The sequence below is a fragment of the Rana temporaria genome, chromosome 1, assembly GCF_905171775.1.
Source record: "Rana temporaria chromosome 1, aRanTem1.1, whole genome shotgun sequence".
NCBI classification, from domain to species: Eukaryota; Metazoa; Chordata; class Amphibia; order Anura; family Ranidae; genus Rana; species Rana temporaria.
This window is the reverse complement of record NC_053489.1, coordinates 239,829,182-239,854,915: the sequence shown is the minus strand read 5'-3', so window position 1 is coordinate 239,854,915 and position 25,734 is coordinate 239,829,182. Positions and strand designations below refer to the sequence as shown.

The window sequence follows — 25,734 nt, the reverse complement described above, 5'->3', positions numbered from 1 at the left end:
TTATTTATTATATTATAATTTATAATTTTGTTTTAAAAAAAAAAATCATACCCGGGATGCCTACAAGACTCTTGCTTGGTCAGATTTAAGTGAGTTATTTCTAAAAATTACAGGCCTACAGTATAAAACACCAATTTCCTTGCAAAATAAATGTACCGCTTTTGGTACGTAATTCCAGACAGAATCATACCGCCAGGGAGGTTAAAGGAGTTGTAAAGGAAAACATTTTTTTGCCTAAAATTAATGTCTGCAAGGTAGACAGACAGAATAGTGTAATGATTCTGTTAAAAAACGAGTAAATACCTATTAAATTCCTTCATCTATATCACCTCCAGCGTTCTAGTTTCTGTTCTCTCATTCACTTCCTGGTTTTCAGCGCTTGTTCATGTAGGAACTACATTTCCCAGTATGCATTGCGGCACGCCCAGTAATTCACACCTCCTTGAAGTCTCCAACACGTAGAGAGCGTCCTGCCACACAGATGTAGTTTCCAGGAGGAGGCGAGCACGTTACTGACCACCGCAGTAAAGCCTCCCGTCGCGGTGGTGAGTAACAATCAGACAAGCAGGAAGTGAACAGAACAGAGAAGAAATAGAGCAACTTCTGAGCAAAAACTAACAATGAGGAAGTGAAAAGAGGAATGTCTGCAGGTAAAGGATGCTTATTATGAAGAACATTTTTTCCTTTACAACCCCTTTAATTTCTTATTCACTTAGAAGGTTCTAGTGCATCTGACACTCCCCTCTATAGACAGTGCTTTTGCCCAAGGGTGTTTCCGTTGCTCGTCCATGAATAGAGGAGACGCTCTAAGACAAAGACTGTGCTACTGGTCTGATCACTGGGTACAAATTAATTTGACAAAACACAGAAAAAGCGAATGCAATCACCACGTCCAAGAACTGGGAAACTGCAATATATTACATTTTGTTTGTGGATTTAGGTATACGCTAAATCCACAACCCTGCAGCTCCCTATACAGAAGTCTGCATCTCTACTTCACCATTATTCAGTTGCCTGTGGAATATGAGTAAAATTGGAAATTCAGGTTGCATTTCCCACTACTGATGTCCTCAAGAGAGATAAACAGCCAGCAGATGATGCTCCCTGCCAGGCACAATGCAAAACCAAGGTATCTGTTTTTTTTTGGAGTTTACCTTTAACCACTTGCCTACTGGCCACTTTTACCCCCTTCCTGCCCAGGCCAATTTTCAGTTTTCAGCACTCTAGCAAAGCGCGGTTACGTTCAGCACTCTTTTCCATTGAAGCTAGCTTGATAACTTGCTTCTGAGCATGCGCGGGTTTAAAAACGTTGTTTTAAACGTCGTTTTGCCCACACACTATCATTTTAATTGACACAAAAAACAACGTTTTGAAAAACGACACAAAAAATTGAAGCATGCTTCAATTTTTTTGGCGTTTTTCACAAGACATACAAAGACGTTTTCCCCACACACGGCCATTTTAATTGACGTTTTTCAAAACGTAGTTTTTTTTCATCACATAAAGTGATGGTGTGTACGCGGCATAAGAAGATATAACCACGCCAATTGTGCAGCAGAAATCATATAGCACAGTGAGGAAGGTTTGTGGTCCAGGATGATAGGACAGTCAAAATTAGAAGCAGTACCCCCCCCCCCCCCCCACAGTTGTGGAAGGAAGCAGTGCGGCCGCTTTATGGGGGCGCTAGAATAATCTGCCTCTCAGCCCAGTCTGTTCCATAAGCCTGGCGCTACACTAACAGTGTAGCACAATTTGGCGGGGACTCTTTCCGTGCTGCCCCCTGCAAGGTGATCCCCCAAGCCTGGGCCTTGTTGGCCTAGGCCAGAATACAGCGTTGGCCGCGGATTGGCTCTTTACCTCAATAGTGTTCAGCAGTGTCCTCCAGACACTACGATCAGAGAGTGCGCTGCCCACGCCCCGCAGAGGGCCTAAGCAAGGGATGCAGTCATATGATGGTGTCCCAGAAGTTGAACACTGCGCTGTAGCCGTCATTTGGCTATAGCGTGGTTGGTAAGTGATTAAAGCAGTATTAAACCCAAAACTAAAAATTTTATATATTGCAGGTTATCAATCATTAGATGTGGTGGCTGCATCAGCTTTCTTTTCTTTGGATCTTTACCTCTGCTTTTTTTCCTGGTGATCTGGCCAGTAACACACCCCTTGTATTGGTGAGACACAAATCTGGATGAATGAGAACACGAAGCACAGCAGGCAGAAAACTTGTCAGTCTGGGGGGAGGGTAGTGTAAAATGTATTAGCAGATTTAAATACACTAAAAAATTGAAGCCAAACTCCAGCTCGAACTTTATAATTAGTAACCACAGTTTTTTATATAAAGGTTTTACATGAAAAAAAGCGCATCATTTTAATCTCATCCATGTAAACTGATACATTCTGCTGGAGAGCTTGTTCTTTTGAAAAATTAACAGACTTGCTGGCTGGATCACCAGACGACAACAGAAGAAAGAAAGGCAAAAAAAGGAAACGAATACAGCCATCACATCTAAGAATTAATAAGCTGCAATATAAGAAATGTTTGCTTTTGGGCTTACTACCACTTTAAACTCACGGGTCTTTCTGTTCTCTGAGATGTGGTTTTCTATGTATGATTGTTCTGAGAATTAGGACACCGGAGTTCATTAAATTTTCCGCAGGAAGTCTTAGTCTCTGCGTTACTTTGGAAACACAAACATTTAGGGAAAGTCTACAGACCGGGTTGACATACAAGAACTGCAGGCAGGAAAAACATGTCATGATATCACTTCCTTTTACGAGGTAGTGATGGGTCATTGTGCAGAACGCTCCTACACTGGTGTTCTGCACAATCCCAGCATAAATCATGAAAATTAGTCAACAGCAAAAAGACATTTACGTCACGAGTGACAAAGAAAATAACAAAAAATCATAATAATAATAATTTAGTGTGAAGAGTAAAATTCTATTATTTTTTTCAACCATGTAATCCATAGTTGATTAAAATTGTATTAAATGTAATTATAACAACAATTAAAGAGATCACCTCTCTGTTTCTTGAAAAGTGGCAATATGTCATACTAAACACTGAAATCTTCCCAAATGAAGGGCATAGGACACTGTGATGTGTGTGTTATTGCACCCCACCAACAATAACTGTTTCCAAAACACTGGGATGAATGTCGTTTAATGCTGGAACGTTATGATCTGAGCCCAGGGTGAAATTAAATACAGAACTTATTGTTCATAAAGTCTAACACAAAGCTGATAGTAAATGTCGACAATCTACTTCAATGCCAAAACTAACCAACGATACAATCCATGCCTTATTAGAAGCCTTCAGCAAAGCCTTAGGTAACCTTCATAGGGCTCCGTCATATGAAAACCTAGTGTCATTGTACCTTTCTATTATTATCTGAAAGATTAAATCTTCTTATGGAATTTAGAGGGCAGTTGGGCTTGCTAAATCCTCCATAAACTTGTAATCTCAGCTAAGATTTCAAGTTTATTTTAATGTTGGTGGGAGAAGCAGTGAACAGTAGAGGGTAATCTCCTGATTTTTGCTAGCAACATTACCAAATGTTGGATAGTTAGAAATAATGATTGGCTATTGTAAATGTACAACATCCATTGTATTTAGCATTTCAAAGAACCATATACAGTGCCTTGCGAAAGTATTGAACTTTGCGACCTTTTGTCACATTTCAGGCTTCAAACATAAAGATATAAAACTGTATTTTTTTTTTTGAAGAATCAACAAGTGGGACACAATCATGAAGTGGAACGAAATTTATTGGATATTTCAAACTTGTTTAACAAATAAAAAACTGAAAAATTGGGCGTGCAAAATTATTTAGCCCCTTTACTTTCAGTGCAGCAAACTCTCTCCAGAAGTTCAGTGAGGATCTCTGAATGATCCAATGTTGACCTAAATGACTAATGATGATAAATAGAATCCACCTGTGTGTAATCAAGTCTCCGTATAAATGCACCTGCACTGTGATAGTCTCAGAGGTCCGTTTAAAGCGCAGAGAGCATCATGAAGAACAAGGAACACACCAGGCAGGTCCGAGATACTGTTGTGGAGAAGTTTAAAGCCGGATTTGGATGCAAAAAGATTTCCCAAGCTTTAAACATCCCAAGGAGCACTGTGCAAGCGATAATATTGAAATGGAAGGAGTATCAGACCACTGCAAATCTACGAAGACCTGGCCGTCCCTCTAAACTTTCAGCTCATACAAGGAGAAGACTGATCAGAGATGCAGCCAAGAGGCCCATGATCACTCTGGATGAACTGCAGAGATCTACAGCTGAGGTGGGGGACTCTGTCCATAGGACAACAATCAGTCGTATACTGCACAAATCTGGCCTTTATGGAAGAGTGGCAAGAAGAAAGCCATTTCTTAAAGATATCCATAAAAAGTGTCGTTTAAAGTTTGCCACAAGCCACCTGGGAGACACACCAAACATGTGGAAGAAGGTGCTCTGGTCAGATGAAACCAAAATCAAACTTTTTGGCAACAATGCAAAACGTTATGTTTGGCGTAAAAGCAACACAGCTCATCACCCTGAACACACCATCCCAACTGTGAAACATGGTGGTGGCAGCATCATGGTTTGGGCCTGCTTTTCTTCAGCAGGGACAGGGAAGATGGTTAAAATTGATGGGAAGATGGATGGAGCCAAATACAGGACCATTCTGGAAGAAAACCTGATGGAGTCTGCAAAAGACCTGAGACTGGGATGGAGATTTGTCTTCCAACAAGACAATGATCCAAAACATAAAGCAAAATCTACAATGGAATGGTTCACAAATAAACATATCCAGGTGTTAGAATGGCCAAGTCAAAGTCCAGACCTGAATCCAATCGAGAATCTGTGGAAAGAACTGAAAACTGCTGTTCACAAATACTCTCCATCCAACCTCGCTGAGCTCCAGCTGTTTTGCAAGGAGGAATGGGCAAAAATTTTAGTCTCTCGATGTGCAAAACTGATAGAGACATACCCCAAGCGACTTACAGCTGTAATCGCAGCAAAAGGTGGCGCTACAAAAGTATTAACTTAAGGGGGCTGAATCATTTTTCACGCCCAATTTTTCAGTTTTTTATTTGTTAAAAAAGTTTGAAATATCCAATAAATTTTGTTCCACTTCATGATTGTGTCCCACTTGTTGTTGATTCTTCAAAAAAAATTACAGTTTTATATCTTTATGTTTGAAGCCTGAAATGTGGCAAAAGGTCGCAAAGTTCAAGGGGGCAGAATACTTTCGCAAGGCACTGTATATTCGGGTCGGCTTATACTCGAGTATATACGGTACCTATTTTGTAGACGCTATAACTTTTGCGCAAACCAATCAATATACACTTATTGCGATTTTTTTATTACAAAAATGTAGAAGAATACAAAAGGTCGCAAAGTTCAAGGGGGCCGAATACTTTCGCAAGGCACTGTAAGCCGAGGCACTTAATTTTACCACAAAAAAATGGGAAATCTAATTGACTCGAGTATAAGTCTAGGGTGAAAATGCAGCAGCTACTGTTAGTGGAAAATAGGGTCAACAATGCACATTTGCAGCCTCACTGTGCCCATTTGCACACCTCACCGTGCCCATTGCAGCCTGCCCTCACTGTGCCCACTGCAGCCTGCCCTCATTTTTATATCTGCTTTATTATATATGAACAATCTTTGTTTTACCCCAATTCCCAAAAAAATTTGGATGCTGTTTTTAATTTACATAAAAACTGAATGCAATGATTTGCAAACCTCATAAACCTATATTTTATAGACAATGGGTCAGATTCACAGAGCAAGTACGCCGGCGTATCTACTGATACGCCAGCGTACTTTTAAATTTCCAGCGTCGTATCTTTAGTTTGAATCCTCAAACCAAGATACGACGGCTTCTGGGTTCGATCCGACAGGCGTACGTACGCCTTCGGATCGTAGGTGCAATACTTCGGCGCCTGCTGGGTGGAGTTTGCGTTGTTTTCCGCGTCGGGTATGCAAATTAGCGATTTACGACGATCCACGAACGTACGCGCGGCCGTCGCATTTTCTAACCTCGTCTGTAGTCGGCTTTTTCCGGCGTATAGTTAAAGCTGGTATTTTGCGGCGTATAGATAGACTTGCCATGTTAAGTATGGCCGTCGTTCCCGCGTCGAAATTTTAATTATTATTTTTTTTAAGTAAGTCGTCCGTGAATAGGAATGGACGTAACTCACGTCTAAGTTAAAAAAATGACGTTGTTGCAACGTCATTTCGCACAAAGCACTGCGGGAAATTTCTGGACGACGCATGCGCAGTTCATTCGGCGCGGGGACGCGCTTCATTTAAATAAAACCCGCCCCCTACCCGCCGATTTGAATTCCGCCGCCAGAAATACACTACGCCGCCATAACTTACGGCGCAAACTCGCGGAGGATTCGAATATAGGACAGGTAAGGTACGGCGGCGCAGTGTATCTATGATATGCTGCGCCGATCGAAATGTATGTGGATCTGGCCCAATAGAACGAAATGTACGCATTTTATGAAAAAAACAGGATGACTTTGAAATTGATGGCAGCAACACGTTTTAAAATAGTTGGGACAGGGCCATGTTTAAAGGGGAGTTCCAGGCTTTTTTAATGTTTATTAAAAGTCAGCAGCTACAAAAAGTGTAGCTGCTGGCTTTTAATAAACATGCACTCACCTCCTCCACGGTCCAGCAACGCGCCGGGCAGAGCTCCGCTCCTCTCCCCCCCCTCTCCGGCGGCATCTTCATTGTTAGTGTGGACACCCGGCCGTGACATCTTTCGGCTTCACGGCCGGGCACTCACTGCGCATGCGCACTGTGATTGGTCAGGCAATCGCCTACAGGGAGGGGCCGCTGTAGGCGATATGACGTATCGCCTAGGCCGTTCGTGGGCGGGAGGAGGAGGAAGTGGGACAGGAAGTCCCACTCCTCCTGAAGCTCCCACTCCCCCCCAAAAAAAATATGTGCCAAATGTGGCATGTAAGGGGGCAAGGGGTGGATTAAGCGGAAGTTCCACTTTTGGGTGGAACTCCGCTTTAACATGGGGGTTGATTTACTGAAGGGAAATCCAATGTGATTGTGTAAGAAGCTAAGGGGGAGAATTGAGTGATAATGAATGTCATTTTTAGGTGAAGGTCTTTTTTAATAGCTTTTTGTTCCCTTTTAGAATCAATTGCTACTCCAATGCAGCTTCCGTTGGTTTTGGGCCATTATAGAGCCTGCAATATAAAACCATGGCTTTATGCTGGAAGTGCAATAGTAGCTTTCCTTTAGCCAAACAAAGGTGACACGTGACAGTCAGAGACATGGCCTCAAGGGAAACATCTTTAAAATTCTTTGTATCATAAACTGTGAAAGTAAACTAATATCTTCTTGGCCAGGTATCAGATATCCACCAAGAAAAAAATAGCACAACAATGTACATTTACCAGAATAACTAGTACATCAGGATTCATGTTCTGGTGTCTGTACTTTTCTGAAACCAACTCCAAATTTAAACCTCAACTATACATAGTAGAGTCCATTTGAACTACTCACAGAAGGTGAATGCGACCACAGTTGACATTTTATTTTCTAGGGCTGTTTAGATAAGAACCCATAACATCTTTTGGCTGTTCTAGTCAACTACTCTACTTTTCCTTTGCACTTGTGTTTATTGAGCTTCATGATGTGTGTGTTTGTTTGCACATGAATGTATTATGAACAGCTATTATTACAAAACAGAACGGAATTAGTTCAGTATAATATATTGTTTTAGCATTTAAATGGAACATAATGATAACATGCATTTTTTAAATACTCTTAAAAAGCTGGCAGGACAGTATAGACTTGCCTTTCTCAACCATTTTACCCCAGAGAAACCCTAGGAGTAATCATTTTCAGATCTTGGAGAACCCCAGCTAAAATTAATTAAAGGGGTTGTAAAGGTTTGTTTTTTATTTTCTAAATAGGTTCCTTTAAGCTAGTACATTGTTGGTTCACTTACCTTTTCCTTCCATTTCCCTTCTAATAGCTAGATTCACAAAGAGTTACGCCGGCGTATCAGTAGATACGCCGTCGTAACTCGGAATCTAAGCCGTCGTACATTTAAGTGTATTCTCAATTTGAGTTACACTTAAATGTAGCTAAGATACGACTGCCTGCGCCATCGTATCTTAGCTGTCTACGCTGATTTACGCCTAGAATGCGTAAATCAGCAAGATACGCCGATTCACGAACGTACGCTTGCCCGTCGCAGTAAAGATACGCTGTTTACGTAAGGCGATTTCCGGCGTAAAATGAGTCAAACAAATAGCTGGCCTAGCCAATGTTAAGTATGGCCGTCGTTCCCGCATCGAAATTTGAAAATTTTACGTTGTTTGCGTAAGTCGTCCGTGAATGGGGCTGGACGTAATTTACGTTCACGTCGAAACCAATACGTCCTTGCGGCGTACTTTGGAGCAATGCACACTGGGATATGTCCATAGACGGCGCATGCGCCGTTCGTTAAAAACGTCAACCACGTCGGGTCACCAGTCATTAACCACTTGGGATCCGCCTGCCGTCAATTGACGGCTACAGTGCGGATCCCAATCTCCAAACTGCCGTCAATTGACGTCCGCCCCTTAGGGCGGTCCCCGCGCGCGCTCCAGAGCGCGCTGCGGGGAAAATCTGTGTTGGCCGTGTCCCTCAGACACAGCCAATTACAGATCGCCGCGAACGGCCAATCAGAGTGGCCGTTCGCGAGGCGATCTGTGCGGCCAATGAGAGAGGATCTCATATGTAAACATATGAGATCATCTCTCATTGCCGTTTTACACAGAGACAGCGGTGCTGTCTCTGGAGAGGAGACGGATCTGTGTCTCTTGTACATAGAGACACAGATCGGTCACCCCCCCAGTCACCCCCCCTCCACCTACAGTTAGAACCTAAGCAGGGATACATTTAACCCCTTCCTCACCCCCTAGTGTTAACCCCTTCAATGCCAGTCACATTTATACTGTAATTAGTGCATATTTATAGCACTGATCGCAGTATAAATGTGAATGGCGCCAAAAATGTGTCCGATGTGTCCGCCATAACGTCGCAGTCCCATTAAAAATCGCAGATCGCCGCCATTTCTAGTAAAAAAAAAAAATAAAAAAAAAATAATTCTGTCCCCTATTTTGTAAGCGCTATAACTTTTGCGCAAACCAGTCGCTTATTGCGATTTTTTTTTTTTTACCAAAAATATGTAGAAGAATACGTATCGGCCTAAACTGAGAAAAAAAAATGTTTTTTTTTTTTAAATTGGGATATTTATTATAGCAAGAAGTAAAAAATATTGTATTTTTTTCAAAATTGTCTCACTTTTTTGTTTATAGCGCAAAAAATAAAAACCGCACAGGCGATCAAATACCACCAAAAGAAAGCTCTACTTGTGGGGAAAAAAGGACGTCAATTTTGTTTGGGAGCCACGTCGCACGACCGCGCAATTGTTAGTTAAAGCGATGCAGTGCCGAAAGCTGAAATTTCACCTGGGCAGGAGGGGGGTATATGTGCCCAGTAAGCAAGTGGTTAACATAAAACACGCCCCCCTGTTCCACATTTGAATTAGGCGCGCTTAGGCCGGCCCATTTACGCTACGCCGCCGTAACTAAGTGCTTTGTGAATACAGCACTTGCCTCTCTTATATGACTTACGGCGGCGTAGCGTATATGCGATACGCTACGCCACCTCAAAGTTATACCAGTCTTTCTGAATCTGGCTATAAATGTTTTTTTTCCTTTGCCTGAATTTCTCTTCCTGTTTCTCCTCAGTAAGCTTTCCACCATCATCCATGGGGGGTAGTCAGCCAGAACAGCTTACTGAGGAGGAACAGGAAGCGAGAAATTCAGACAAAGAAAACAAAGAAAAAAAAACATTTAGAAGGGAAATTAAAGGAAAAGGTAAGTGAACCAACAATGCACTAGCTTAAAGGGGTTGTAAATGTTATTTTTTTATTTTCTAAATAGGTTACTTTAAGCTAGTGCATTGTTGGTTCACTTACATTTTCCTTCCATTTCCCTTCTAAATGTTTTTTACTTTGTTTTCTTTGTCTGAATTTCTCACTTCCTGTTCCTCCTCAGTAACCTGTTCTGGTTGACTAACCCCCAGCCAGAATGGCTTGGATGATGGGGGGCAAGCTTAATGAGGAGAAACAGGAAGTGAGAAATTCAGACATAGAAAAAAAACATTTAGAAGGGAAATGGAAGGAAAAGGTAAGTGAACCAACAATGCACTAGCTTAAAGGAACCTATTTAGGAAATAAAAAACGAACAGTTACAACCCCTTTAATCAGGGTCAGTGGGAAGAATATCCCTTACATTGTTAGTCAGTGGGACACATGTCTTTTATATTTGTGGTTAGTGGGATAAATGTTCATTACATTGGTGGTAAGTGAGAAGAATGCTCCGCTTACAGTGATGATCTGAACAGCATACTTATAGACACCTAAAAAGATCATTGATGTCAGCTGGTGGCTCTGCCAAGTGGTGATGGACCTGGACACCATCAGGTGAGAGGTCAACCAACCACAGCTCATGGAATCTCTAACACCCTCTGGAGGAACCCTGGTTGAGAAAGGCTGATATGGACTACATAAGATGCATACCAACTCATCCAGGTTCTTGAGATCATATATGGTACGGGGTGGTTGAACAGGAATCGGTGCCCGTGGATACTTTCGCTGTTCTAGATTCGGTTTGCCCCGACTAATCTCTTCATCGATCTCTTCTTCCATCTGAATGAGCATTGGTGCCGGCATACCAAATCGTGCCCCACGTCGGGCCACCTCCAGCAAGCATAACACAAAACTCTTTTCCCCTTTCCTCAGTACCAGATCATTGGTTTCAAACATTAGCACCTCTGGTATGCCAAGCTCCTTGCGGCACCAGCTAATGAAGTTAGATACGTTGTCCCTGGCCATGAATGAACTTGGGATGGCTCCTTTAACCTGGAATGTTACATCCTTTTGTGGCAATCTCATGCTAGCAGTAGCTTCTGGATACTGTTTTTTAAAATCTTGTGCCAGCCGATTGAGATTATTAGCATGCTGACAAAGCGTGTACCCGGTCTCCAGTGCCTCCATGAAAGTGCCAACATCCATGTCCAGGTCATACAACATATTGAGCCAATCAGTGAGATCTTCTTTCATGGCTTCAAGGTACTCCTCGCTGGAGCGAAAAGGTCGTATGCTTTTTGAAGCAGATGACTGAATTTGGCTTTGGTCTGCCATCTCTTCTCATTATTCTCTTCTATCACCTGCAGAGGATTTGCAAACATTTATTAGCACCGTAGATATATTGTTTATTACAACATATAGTTTTACATTCAAGCATTAAAGTGTTACTAAACCCACAACAGTAAAATCAGTGTGTGTATGCAGTAAAGCATGCTTGTCATACTCACTGTGGAACCTATGGGGTTAATCCTCTGCATTGTGTAAAAAGGCAGTTTGATCCTGTCGTCTCTTAAAGCGGGGGTTCACCCTATGAACGGAAATGTTTTGTTTTTTTTTTCTACCATAAAATCAGGCATTGTAGCGCGAGCTACAGTATGCCTGTCCCGATTTTTTTACCCCCGTACTCACCTTGTAATCGTTCATCGAAGATACCGGGGAATGGGCGTGCCTATGGAGACGGAGGATGATTGACGGCCGGCTCTGGCGCGTCACGCTTCTCCGGAAATAGCCGAAATAGGCTTGGCTCTTCACGGCGCCTGCGCATAGCCTGTGCGCAGGCGCCGTGAAGAGCCGAGACCTACTCCGGCTGTCTTCGGGGAGAGTGACGTGCCAGGGCCGGCCGTCAATCATCCTCCCTCTCCATAGGCACGCCCATTCCCCGCGGGAGCCGAAATCTACGATGTCCGATTACAAGGTGAGTCCGGGGTTAAAAAAAATCGGGACAGGCATACTGTAGCTCGCGCTACAATGCCTTTCTCGATGGTAAAATCATGTGGGTGAGGGTGAACTACCGCTTTAACTTCCCCTTTTTCCACTGCCCCCAATCTATCTGCTGATAGAACAGAGCCTTGGGGGCAAGCTGCACATGCTCAGTTTTTTTTTCTTTGAGAGGGTGCATGTGATCAGCACAGGGCTAATCAGCACTGTCCAGACAGAGGGTCAGGGGTCCCGCTGCTTCATAAGTCAGTCAGAGTAAAATGAAAACTCCTTTTAGGCTTCATACACACGGCCGAGTTTCTCGGCAAAAACCAGCAAGAAGCTTGCTGGGTTTTTTTTTTGCCGAGGAAACCGGTCGTGTGTACACTTTTCGACGAGGAAACCGACAAGGATCTCGTCGGGCCAAAAAGAAAGCATGTCTTCTTTTTCCCCCGACGGGAATGGAAAAATTTGGCTCGCCGAGATCCTCGGCGGCTTCACAAGGAACCCGACGAGCAAAACGATGTGTTTTGCCCGTCGAGTTTCTCGGCCGTGTGTACGAGGCCTTACAAGCTTTAACCAGACACTGATAGAAGTCACAAGACTGCTCTAAGGCTGCATTTACACCTGAGCGTTTTGTAGCTTGAAGCTCCGCTGGAGGGGGGAAAATCAAGTATTCTCTATGGAGATGGCTCACATCTCCACTCCATGTCACCTGAAAGCAAACACCTGAAGCTCAGAAAAGTTATGGAGCTTTTTTGTAAAAAAAATTAAAAATAATATATAAATAAACGTAAGATGAATACACAAATAACTAAAAATCATCATAAATAAGTAAAATAAATTAAGAATATGTAATAACACATTAATAAATAATAATTAACATTAAAAAATATTAAATACATTATAATAATAAAATAACAACAATAAACACCCAAACTCAAACAAAAACAATACATTATTAATAATAATCATAATAATAATTTATTTTGTGTTAGGGTTAGGGTGTTTAGTTACTTATTATTATTTTTTATTTTATTTTTTAAGGGGTAAGGGTTTAAGGTTAAGGGTTAATTATTTATTTATTTTTACTGTTTGTGTATTTATTTTACATTTATTTATTCATTTATTATTATTTGTATAATAATAAATAATAATAAATGATCCTAGCCCCAACTCCTAACCCTAACCTAAACTGAACTTGAACCCCTTACCCTAATGAAAAAATAATAATAATAAAAAAGAAGAAATAAAAGCTAAAAAAGATGAAATACCTAGCAACAAATGATGCAACAGATAATAGTTTTCTCTACTGGCTAATAAAAGAACACCAAAGCACAAAAAAGCTGCATACAAATGTGAAAGTTGCACATAAAAAAGCGCCAAAATCCCAAATAAAAACACTATTAATCTGCCTGGAAATGGGACCGTGGGGCAATCCCCTAACAGAGGCTTCCCCCCACTACAGCTCTAATGCTTCTATAGTGGTGTTCCAACTTAACTATCGCCAGACCCACAGTGTGGATTGGGATACCTTGTGCCCCCTTCCAATAGCTACATTTACCATTTATGTTGTTATAGGGTACTTGCACATTCATATTACAAGTAATGCCTAGCCCTAGATGCATTTCAATTCTATACCCCATGTCATGATATGTACTACTCCTTTATGCTTGAAATTTAATTACGCTTTTGTGCATTAAAAAAAATAAAAATAAACAAGAAAAAATACAACGTATTGAGTTTTAATGAATACATAGCTGCATTTATTTGTATTTCTAATACTGAACCGGAGTTTTGAATCTGGTCGGGTAATAAACTCAATAACAGTACAACATATACTCAATAGAATATCTTGGAAACATACTAAACAGCTGAGACAGAAAAAGTCTTATCACATTGTAAACTGTCTTATCATATAGTAAACAATCTTCAGCAGGTTACATAGAGCACATACTGGCTGGTGTTGTGGGATGATACAACCCTAGACACTAGCAGTTTATTTAATTAGGCAATACAAGAAGTAATGATATGCAGAATGCAGTGACCCAAACCAGACTAAATTTACAATAGCTGCCAAAAAAATCCTTAAACATTGTGTTCTGATTGGCTACTATGGACTGCTGCACTCTGCATATTGCCCTCTGTATTCTCATGTTTTTATTGGTAAATACAGTCTAGTTTCACTACACGCATTGTTGCATGCCAAATATATACATAAATTACATGGCAGTGTTTGAAATTGTCTGTTCCATATTTGTTTATTTATTTATTCTAGGCACTGTAAAATGTTTGCTTCTAAAGATCATAGAATTGAAACAGAGAGAGGGAAGAGATGGCATGTGCTAAGGCTAGGTTCATACTAGTGAGTCTGCATTTTCTTGCTTTTTCTATGTGTTTGGTGCATTATGGTATGTTTTTCTTTCACATAAATGTTATTGTTTATTTTATAATAAGAGCGTTACGTAAAGGAAGGCAATCAGAGCACACAGTATATGGCAAATAAAGTGTCATACAGAAAAATACCTACATTAGAGAAATGGGTTTCAGCAGTGGGCACACTATGTTTTGATGCAATATTAAAGGGCTCTTACTCAAGTGTATGGGACCAATGTGGCACATTTTTCCAAGTCGCACGGAAGCGCATTGTAGAAGAGTAACAGATCACACAGATGTGAAAGGAGCTGAGCAATGCCCAAAGCACATACCTTTACCAGAGCAGAACAATTTGCAGGTGTATTTGAGCTCTATGAGTCATGGAGTAAAGGCTTGGTAAATCAGCCCCTATGTGTGCATTCAAGCTTCAGGCATTTTTGTGTTAGCCAATTGAAAGCTCTAGGGAAGGGGAGAGGGGGGATCAGTTCTTATAGGCAAAAAAAACTGAAAAAAATGTGAGAAAACATTTTATTCAGGCATTCCCTTTCAAATCGGAACTAAACCCTCCCGTACTTGGCCTTTCCAAATTTCTATGCTTATATTCTGGCCTCCCAACTCGTGATTGTGCACAATTGGCTACCTACCTCTATCAATGCCTGTACAACCACTGAGACTGCCATTGCAGAGACAGGGCTGGTGCAAGGATTTTTGCCACCCTAGGCGAAACCTAATTTCCCCCTTTCCCCCTGCCCATGTAAACCCCACCTTTTAAATGAAGCGCCCATCAAATGCAGCCCACCAGCGCCCATCATATGCTGTCCACCAGCGCCCATCAAATGCAGCCCACCAGCGCCCATCAAATGCTGTCCACCAGCGCCCATCAAATGCAGCCCACCAGCGGCAATCAATGAATCCTCACCAGCGCCCATCAATGAAGCCTTACCAGTGCCCATCAATGCAGCCTCACCAGCGCCCATCAAATGCAGCCTACCAGCGCTTGTCAATGAATGTTTGCTTTCTTCCATTTATTCAGGAGTCGGGACACAGACACAGTCCTCCGCCACTGCTGCACCTCTGACACTATGTGCAAACGGAGCGGTGGCTGCCTGCTGATGCTGAGACTTAGTTGCTTGCTGCAGAGAGAAGAGAGTAGGAAAACCAGTGTCTGGGCGCCCTAGGCAGCAGGGCGCCCTAGGCGACTGCCTAGTTTGCCTAGTGGTAGCACCGGCCCTGAGCAAGAGACATTACATAATATTGTGTGTCATATATATACTCCACTGGGTCTCAAATCCTTCTATCAGTTGTGCAAAGAATTTGAACTTCCAGCTAATTTTTATTTATTTTTTTATTACCAACTCCGCCATGCTATCTGAGCCCAAATTCCAGCCCTATAGAAGTTAGTCCCTTTAAAAAACTACTACGTAGATATGACAGCACCGTCATTATATTATTATCATTATTATTATTATATTATTCTGCTCTTACTAGTGACACAAATGATAAATATTTGGTGGCTCAACAGAAATGGTCATCACTCGACTTCCACATTACAGACCCGGAATGTTCAGAGCTTGAAGGGACATATAAATTCTCTGTCATCTACTCTACAGATAGGGTTATCCAACTTAAACTGCTCCATCACAGTCACTTTACCCCCGTGCGTCTACATAAAATGTGCGTGCGCCCAGACGCTTTTTGCTTTAGAGGTTGCGGAGTAGTGGCTAACGTCCTCCATTGCCCTTGGATCTGCCCAGTCGTTCAGGCCTTTTGGTCAGAGGTCAACATTTCTCCACGACCCTGAGTTTTCCCAATATTTTCCATAACCCACTTACTCTTGCCTCTGTTACTCCAGACCAGGGGTAGGCAACCTCGGCCCTCCAGCTGTGGTGAAACTACAAATACCATCATGCCTCTGCCTCTAGTTTATGCCTGTGATTGTCAGGGTCTTGCAATGCCTCATGGGACTTGTAGTTTCACCACAGCTGGAGGGCCGAGGTTGCCTACCCCTGCTCCAGACAGTCACTGAATGTAACTCCATACTTTGTATTATGACCTACTGTTTGATCTGACTCACGATATTTGGTGTATCATCTAAGTTACTATTCTGATATGTTTTGTAAAGCATTGGGAAACAGCTCAGTGTTGTTTTTGTCTGAATTTTTTGACTTACTGTGTTTTTTTTTCTATGAAACTCAATAAACATATCTTTAAAAAAAAAAACCCTCCCGTACTTTACAACCAAGGAATCTGCCATCTTAGGCAACCTTCCCATCGGCGATTTAGACTGGTGCGGAATCTCTGATCCCTGATGCGGCTGTGAGCGGCTAGGTGCGGCCGATGGCCCCATTTACTATAATGACAGGTTGCAAAGTCACAAGGTGCATCGAGCAGCAATCATTGCAGGTAAACGCGGGCTGTGAAGAGAGCCGCAAATAGCTGCGGCCGCCTGCGACTTGTCACTCACAGCCCTGCGCAGATCCTTGCCGCTTTAATTTGCCCCCGGCCTAAATCGCTGGTGTGGATGTAGCGTTAGCCTCTCTTTGATAAACAGTTACCATGGTGCTGGACACTGATCGGTTATGACACCAGCCATTGATCAGTTATGACACCAGCCATTGATGGCTTGACAGTTTTGTTGAGAGCACAAGCAGTTGCGACAGTTGACATTCAGCTCTGCTCTCTGTGCTTTCTGCACAGTCTATGTCAGGGGTGTCAAACCCAATTTCATTGTGGGCTGCATTAGCATTATGGTTGCCCTCAAAGGGCTGGTTGTACCTGTAAGACTAGATGGAGAGGGGAGAGGGGAGAGGTGCGAGGACCACACAAAATGACCAGGCGGACCCGACTCAGCCCGCGGGTCTTGTGTTTGACACATGTGGTGTATATATAGCACAAAGATGATAACTTACTTACTTTTACAAGGTAATATCTACATTGTGCAAAGGCATTTGGTGTACACACAGTGGATTTATCTCCTTTGGGGCTATTGAGGAATATGTTTAAGGGGAAGTTTAAAAAAAAATGAATGTATGGTGTGCTAGTCACTTATGTGTATTATAGAGCTAGTCTCTTCCTTTGTATTACTCATATATAGGTTGTGTTCATTTATTGTATACATGAGAAGTGCTGGGAAGAGCTGCCATAGACATGCATAGGAATTAGAGGGGGGGTGACATATAGAAATAAATAAGGAATGAAGGGAGGACAGCCATAGGTGCTCCTTACCTGGAGTAGAAAGTTCTCCTTGTCCTCTCAGAGTCACTTAACTCCATGAATGTCCATACACATCATTACACACAGTGCACATGTCATCCTGTCTCCGGAGCTCTAATACCACGACGTCATCGGACTGCCAAATCCTCTGCTGTCACTTCAACTGTCCCCTCCTCCCCTCCCCCCTGGTCACAGCATGTCCCCCGATAATACTAGGTGCCCACAGGCTGCAGAGATTCTTCTACGAGGAGGAGGAGAAGAGGAGAGCCTCGCCCTCTGTACAAGGTTAATCAATGTAATCCTCTGCCAATCACCTGAGTCACCATCCTTGTCACAGCGCCTTACTTGTGTCTTCCTGTCCTGGCCGGGGACGGAGGAGCCCATCAATGACTAAGCTGCCTGGCCGCCCCTCCTCTGGGAGAGAGAGAGGAGAGAGGGAGAGGAGACTCAGCTTCATTACAACTTCCTGCCAGCCCGGCCCGGCCCGGGTGTCCATTCATTACTCAGAGGTGACATCATAGTACAGGCAGCTCCCCTCCTCACGGCATCTATAGGCATAGCTCCCAACTGTCCCTGATTTCGGGGGACTGTCCCTGATTTGGAGCCCCTCATGCCTACATATGTTTGTTAGTAGGTGCCCCTCTATCCCACCTCAAAATGTTGTGAGGTGTGTCTAAAGGGCCCATTCACACCACAAGCTGCATGTCTAGACCACGCTTTTACACACACATGCAGCTAACGCGCATTTTTCCACCCGTGTTTGTCCTGTATGGTCAATTCCTTCTTCTTTCCTTTCTTTGAGCATCTCGGTTCACGCCAGTGCGATGACAGACATTACATGTGATTCGCATTGCATTGCTATGTAGATCGAATGCGATGTCTGTGAAAATGCAATTTCAGCCATTCAAACTGGCTGAAATCGCATTTGCACCAAAATAGCGCAGGACCCTTTTTTTGGTCCGCACTAGAACCGGGTCGCATGGGTGTTCACACCTATGCGATTCCTGCACTGCGATCTGCGAATCGTTCTGGGGGTGTCATTAACGTTACGTTGACACCCCTAGTGGTTCGCAGATCTCAGTGTGAACCATTGTGCAATTAAGGTGCGATGCGGGAACCCGCACTGGATTCGCAGGGCTCTCGCATCGCACCCGTGTGAATCCAGCCTAAGGGCCACACTATACTGTCGTGCGGGGGAGCCACAGCTTCCCACACCACATTCCAATCACAATGCCCTTGCGATCTGCTGCGTGGTCAGTTCAAGTTAAAGGGGAGGTTCACCCTAAAACTACTTTCTAGTATTACAATGTCCCGACACATTACAATACAATTATGCCTATTTTTTTTTTCATGCTGTACATACCTCGGTACAGCTAATTCACCCGCGGCTTCCAGGTTGTGAATCCCGCGGGAGTGGGCGTTCCTAACTTGCTGGTGATTGACGTGATGACCAAAAACGAGCTCCCCCCGTCGCATAAGCTGCGTCACGATTGCCGAAAGAAGCCGAACGGCGAGTCGGCGCTACACTGCGCCTGCGCACCACCGTTCGGCTCCTTTCGGCAATCGTGACGCAGCTTACGCGACGGGGGGAGCTCGTTTTTGGTCATCACGTCAATCACCAGCAAGTTAGGAACGCCCACTCCCGCGGGACTCGCAACCCGGAAGCCGCGGGTGAATTAGCTGTACCGAGGTATGTACAGCATACAAAAAAACAAAATAGGCATAATTGTATTGTAATGTGTCGGGACATTGTAATACTAGAAAGTAGTTTTAGGGTGAACCTCCCCTTTAAGGACACCTCAAATTGCACTGCACGGAACTGCATGTGAAGCGCACAGGAACGGCACAGCGTTCTCATACAGTGCCTAGTGTGAATGGGTGCTCTGTGATGCGGTGTGCATGCATGCCTTGAGCCCCCAGTTCACACTTATGCAAATTCTATGCGGATCAGATGTGATATGAAAAGCATAGATTGGCATGTCATGTAAAAAAAAAGGATTTTGTTCCAATAAAGGCTGTTCACATACATTATATTACCAAAAGTATTGGGACGCCTGCCTTTACACGCAGGTGAACTTTAATGGCACCCTAGTCTTAGTCTGTAGGGTTCAATATTGAGTTGGCCCACCCTTTGCGACTATAACAGCTTCAACTCTTCTGGGAAGGCTGTCCACAAGGTTTGGGAATGTGTCATTGGGAATGTTTGACCATTCTTCAATCATAAACCCCATACCACCCTGAATGTCAATCACAGCTCACAGCCAGTAAGGAGGGAGCAGGGGGCGGGGCCAAGCTCTGTTCTGTTTGTCTTATGGACACACAGAGAGGGGCTTGGGAGCAGGGCTGGACTGGGACAAAAATTTGGCCCTGGACTTCATCCAGACTGGCCCACTTTGACAGGTCTCTCCCACAGAGGCCGGACAACTCCTGCACCCCCCCCCCCCCTCCCAGCCACCCAAGCCCCCTCTCCCCCTTCACTAGCCACTAGCCGTTTTACTTTATTAGAGTAGAACGGCTGGTACTGGTACTTTTATAGGCAGTACCAGTGGGGAAGCTAGAAATTATTTCTCCCGGGGCAAAGAATCAGTTTAGTGCCCCCCCCCTTATGGGACAACATTAGGCAGAAGTGAGAAACTCCCAGGCTGCTGTCACTGAAGCCGGCCCACTGAGCCATCGGCCCACCGGGAAACTCCCTGTAGTCCCAATGGCCAGTCCATCCCTGCTTGGGAGTGAGCATGCACGAGTTCCCCCAGAGCAAGCAGCTTGGGGGCACTTAGAGAAGAGGAGGAGCCAGGAATGCCAGCAGAGGACCCAAGAAGAGGAGGATTGGGGCTGCTGATGGAGATATGTTGGGTAGAGGCTTAACTGTAGCATAAAGTGGTTGTAAAGGGTTTACAACCACTTTAACCGCTTGCCGACCAGCCACCGCATTTTTACGGTGGCAGGTCGGCTCTGCTGGGCGAGATCACGTAGATCTACGTCTACATCTCGCCGAGCAGCCAATAGGGGTGCGGGCTCGCCCCTGACGCCGACACGCGTGCCTGTCGGGCGCGATCACCGCCGGGCACCCGCGATCGTTTGTTACAGAGTGAGAACCGGGAGCTGTGTGTGTAAACGCACAGCTCCCGGTCCTGTCAGGGGGAGAAATGCCTGATTTTCTGTTCATACAATGTATGAACAGCGATCAGTCATTTCCCCTAGTGAGTCCACCCCCCCCCTTCAGTTAGAACACACCCAGGGAACATACTTAACCCCTTCCTCGCCCCCTAGTGTTAACCCCTTCCCTGCCAGTGGCATTTTTATAGTAATCAATGCATTTTTATAGCTCTGATCGCTATAAAAATGACAATGGTCCCAAAAATGTGTCAAAAGTATCCGAAGTGTCCGCCATAAGGTCGCAGTACCGATAAAAATCGCTGATCGCCGTCATTACTAGTAAAAAAAAAAATTAATAAAAATGCCATAAAACTATCCCCTATTTTGTAAACGCTATAACTTTTACGCAAACCAATTAATAAAACGCTTATTGCAATTTTTTTTCTTTTTACGAAAAATATGTAGAAGAATACGTATCGGCCTAAACTGAGGAAAACATTTTTTTTTTATATATATTTTTGGGGGATATTTATTACAGCAAAAAGTCAAAAATATAATTTTTTTTCAAAATTGTCGCTCTATTTTTGTTTATAGCGCAAAAACGAAAAACCGCAGGGGTGATCAAATACCACCAAAAGAAAGCTCTATTTGTGGGAAAAAAGGACGCCAATTTTGTTTGGGAGCCACATCGCACGACCGCGCAATTGTCAGTTAAAGCGACGCAGTGCCGAATCGCAAAAAGTGGCCCGTCATTGACCAGCAATATGGTCCGGGGCTGAAGTGGTTAAGTATTAATTAATTTTAATGGACAGCATAAATTATTTTTCTGGCCAATATAGTGAAATAACGCTCAAAAGCTTGACCCGCCTTTTTTCTGCCAAAATGCAGCTGCCAGGAGGAAAAGGCAAATTGGAATGATATGCAAACATCGGGCCATCGCTATATGACTAGGGTTGCCACCTCATCCCTTTAAAACAGAACACATATGAATTACACAGGTTCTGTGGCTGATTAAGGTGGTAATTGAACTCAAATGGAGCCTTATCTAAATTAAATTAGCCTCAGAACCTGTGGAATTCACATGTGTTCTGTTTTAAAGGGATGAGGTGGCAACCCTATATATGACATATGAGTGCTTTCTTCCTGACCGCATTGTTATGCGGTAAGAGACTGTGTATGTGTGGACTGGAAGCCTACCAGGAACACCAGTCACTGCTATGACACACAGAAAACAATAGTTTTCTGTGTGGCTTATTTACAATGAAGCATAGATTAGAGTGCTGCTCTGAGTGTTGCATGAATATAGTGTCATTTTGTACACTTCAAATAAAGTTGAGGAAAAAAAAGGGAATTGTGTGATGCACTGAGACACGCATCCCACCAAGAGGAGGCTGCAGGAAGCAGCCTAACAGCATAGACCATAGAGGGAGCTTACTAAAGCGGAGGATCGAATAAGCGAAACGTTTTTTCCAGTACTCTAGACCTAAACAGACGCAGCACCTCTGCGAGAGAGCATTTTTCCTTTCCCTGGAGTTTAGCTTTAACCCTATGTTAGGACAGACAGAGTGCACATCATATCTAGATTACAAGTAATAATGGTATCTGCCAGCTCAGCATGGACAAGGTTGATTATGGTAAACATAACTCCCCAGACCCCTTCCTTAAATTTGTACTCCAGGGAAAGCAAAAATCCTCCCTTTCTGTGGGGCTGCCCCAAAACTGCAAGGGTCGAATGCTCGTTTAGGTCTATGCTACCAGAAAAAGCACTTTTACTTACCTGATCCATTGCTTCTGCAGGCTCCCTCTGTACTGCTAGTCTGGCCCCTGCACCCTCGTCTGCCCTACATTCCAGCGGTCGCAGGTCCTCCGACGTCATTAAGTACAATGTAGAGCCCAGTGCCTTGCACTGGACACAAGGACACTGAGGGACAATCCATGACCATCCAATGAGGAGAGCAGCGCTGGCACAAGGAGTGGTCAGGAGGGGTGGCTGCCCTGGGCACTGTGGCATCATGTGAGGGGATTGGGGAGGGGGTATGTGTTGGCAGGGGGAATATGGGGGTGGTGGGGGGCGTCAGGGGGTAAGAATTTTCCTAGGAGGGAAAATTTAGGTGGAAATGCAGGGAGTGGTAATTTAGGGGGATTTGCATTGGGAATGGGAAAATATATATGTGCGGGGATTTGGGAGGTCTGTGCTAGAAGAGGAGATATGGTGTGGGGGCGGGGGGGGGTTATTTAAGGTGGGGAGATTTTTTGCTAGTGCGAGAAAGGGAAAATGTTTGGAGGGGGGATTATTTGTGCTAGGAGGGGGAATTGGGGGGGGGTGATTTGGAGTAAAAGGGGGAAGGATATGTACTTGAAGGGGAAATTTGAGGGGTAGAAGGTTTGTGCTAGGAGGTGTGATTTTTCTCTTTTTTTGGGGGGGGGGGGGGTTTGGGGAGGGGGGGCGGCTAAGATTTGCGCTGAGATAGTGGGTTTCAGCAGGCGGGCGGATTTGTCATGGGAGGATATGGAATTTATGCTTGGGGGGTAAGCATGCAGATTCGTGTTACATTTTTGGGGGAGATGTTTTTGCTGACATATGATGCTCATACATCTTGGGGGGGCAGTTTGGCATGTGAGCCCTGGGCTCTAGATGACCTTGCCCTGGCAAAAAAGGTAAGCAGCAATTTTTAAATATTTTATCAACTTATGCTACTTGAATGGGAGCATTTATTAACCCCTTCCATACAGGGCATTTTCACCCCCTTCCTGTTCAGACCAATTTTTAGTTTTCAGCGCTGTTGCACTTTGAATGACAATTGCGTGGTCATGCAACACTGTACCCAAACTAAATCTTTATGTTTTTCCCCCCACAAATAGAGCTTTCATTTGGTGGTATTTGATCATCTGTGCGGTTTTTATTTTTTGCGCTATAAACAAAAGAAGAGCGACAATTTTTTTAAAAAACACAATATTTTTTACTTTTTTATTTAATAAATATCACATTTTTTTTAAAAAAATACTTTTTTTCCCCTCAGTTTAGGCCGATACGTATTCTTCTACATATTCTTGGTAAAAAAAATCGCAATAATCTTATATTGATTGATTTGCGCAAAAGTTATAGCGTCTACAAAATAGGTGATAGATTTATGGCATTTTTATTTTATTAATTTTTTTACTAGTATTGGCGGCGATTTGCGATTTTTTTACTGTGACCGTGACATTGCGGCGAACACATCGGACACTTTTGACACATTTTTGGGACCATTCACATTTATACAGCGATTAATGCTATAAATATGCATTGATTACTGTGTAAATGTGACTGGCAGGGAAGGGGTTAACCACTAGGGCGCGTTGAAGGGGTTAATATGTTCCCTAAGGTGTGTTCTTACTGTAGGGGGGAGGGGACTCTCAAGGGGAGGAGACCGATGTGTGTTCCTTTGTACTGGGAACACACATTGGTCTCCTCACCGCTGACAGGAGGTGGATCTGTGTGTTTATCCACACTCCTGCCGTGATTACCGACAATCGCGGGCACCCGGCGGCAATCGCGGCCGCCGGGCACCCGCGCCGGGTCACGAGCGCTGCCGCGCGCGCGCCCTAGATCGCCGGGAATACAGGACGTCATATGACGTCCACCCAGATCGGCGAGGGGTTCCTGCCGCCGTCATTTCACAATGATGCGGTATGGAAGTGGTTAAATGTAAAGAAGGTGTTATCCCAATATGGCTGCAAAAGTTGAAATACACTTTAGCCCTCGTTTACATTGGAGCGACTTATTGTTGGCAATAGCACCGTTCAAATCAGTGCGACTCCGACTTTGCAGTGCCGCATCAATTTCAAAAAGTAGTACCAGCACTACTTTTGGTAATTTCGGGTGCGACTTGCATAGACATCTGGGCATGAAGCCGTACAGATGTCTTCAAAGTCCCACCTGAAGTTGCACTGACATGCGGCTTTAAAATTATGCGTGAAGTCGCACAAATTTCAAAGCCGCATTCAATGTGAACGAAGGTTTAAAGGGACAAAGAAAACACAATAGCGTTTCCCAACGCATCCAATTATCGTTAACATTTCTAGCCAGTAACGTCACAGCCTGAATCGAATTCTTCTGCTGCTTAGATGATAAATGAGCTCCTTTTTTTTACTGCAGCAACTAGGACAGTATGAAATGTACTGCAAGCCCAACTGTAAGCTCCGTTCGTCAAGAATAAAGATATTTCCGAACAAAAAAGTGACAGTTATCTTCAGCTGTGTCCAATGAGATTTGAAAATGCAAGTCACATGGGTATAATGAAGATTGCATCTTGTGAATTTAGCTTTGTGTAGCTTGTAAGCAGAAAAGAAAGGGGCTTTATAAAAGGTCTAGCCTCCAGCTGTGTAGCACTCCCTTGCACTGTACATCAGCCTGTGGCTTTAAGGATGATCTCACGCCAGGCAGAGGAGGGCGAGGCTGCCTTGTTTCACGACTCCAGACTGTTTGGCCTCAATCCCAAGTTTAAATATTTTAACGTCTTGGCCAATGCGGAAAAAAGAAATAATGGCTGGGTTCTTAACCCTTTGTTGTGGAATCTAATCTCTTCTAATGTAATCTGTTCAGTGAGCTTTTTTTGTAGTCAATACTACCCTTATATAGATCTGGGTTCTCACTATTTTATTGCAAGCATTCTGCAGATTCATGCTTTGAGATAAATCCTGTTTGATTTTCATCCGAATACTTGCATCAAATTATTGATAGTGGTATGCAGAGGCCAAAAATGAAAAAAAAAAAAAAGGCTTTGATGGCTAGTCCTAGGTCCAGTTAGGGCCCTTTCACACTATCGGATCCTGTGAGGATCCGTTCCTTATATATCCGCTTGCTCAGCGGGGACCGCTCCGTTGATCCCCGCTGAGCTGGCAGATGACAGGGCGGTGTCAGATCTCCGCTCTCCCCTATGAGGGGATCGGATGAACACGGACCGTCTGTCCCTGTTCACCCGATCCGCTCTGCAGACGGATGGAAAAATAGTATTTTCCTCCGTCTGCAGAATCGAAGCAAAACAGAAATAGTGAATTTTCGGGTACAATATATCCGCAAATTAACCGGTTGCCCCCGCAAGTATCTTTAATTATCTAATATAGTAAGTTCCCTTTTTCCAATCTTTCTTTATATACAACTCCACTATTTCTGTTTTCTATGATCTTTTGGAACATAGCATTCA

General features: G+C 43.7%; 1 protein-coding gene and 1 long non-coding RNA gene across 3 annotated transcripts in view; one reads left to right on the top strand and one right to left on the bottom strand.

Moving 5' to 3' along the window:
* GAS2L1 (growth arrest specific 2 like 1) overlaps positions 1–17,875 on the bottom strand; it is a 61,745-nt gene extending 43,870 nt beyond the window's left edge. Inside the window, exons 1-2 of one of the 2 annotated variants that reach the window (XM_040351948.1) lie at positions 17,767–17,875; positions 10,598–11,247 (exon numbers count right to left, since the gene is read on the bottom strand). In XM_040351948.1, the coding sequence (XP_040207882.1) occupies positions 10,598–11,221 (624 nt within the window). In that variant the 5' untranslated portion in view covers positions 11,222–11,247; positions 17,767–17,875. Of the gene's footprint in view, positions 1–10,597; positions 11,248–17,464 lie in introns of both variants that reach the window. The other variant, XM_040351947.1, reaches the window with a different exon arrangement.
* A 6-nt stretch (positions 17,876–17,881) lies between these two features.
* Positions 17,882–25,242, top strand: LOC120939332. Its single transcript, XR_005749261.1, has 2 exons — positions 17,882–17,961; positions 24,687–25,242. It is a non-coding gene; the product is annotated as an uncharacterized LOC120939332 (long non-coding RNA).
* Positions 25,243–25,734: the final 492 nt, after the last annotated feature.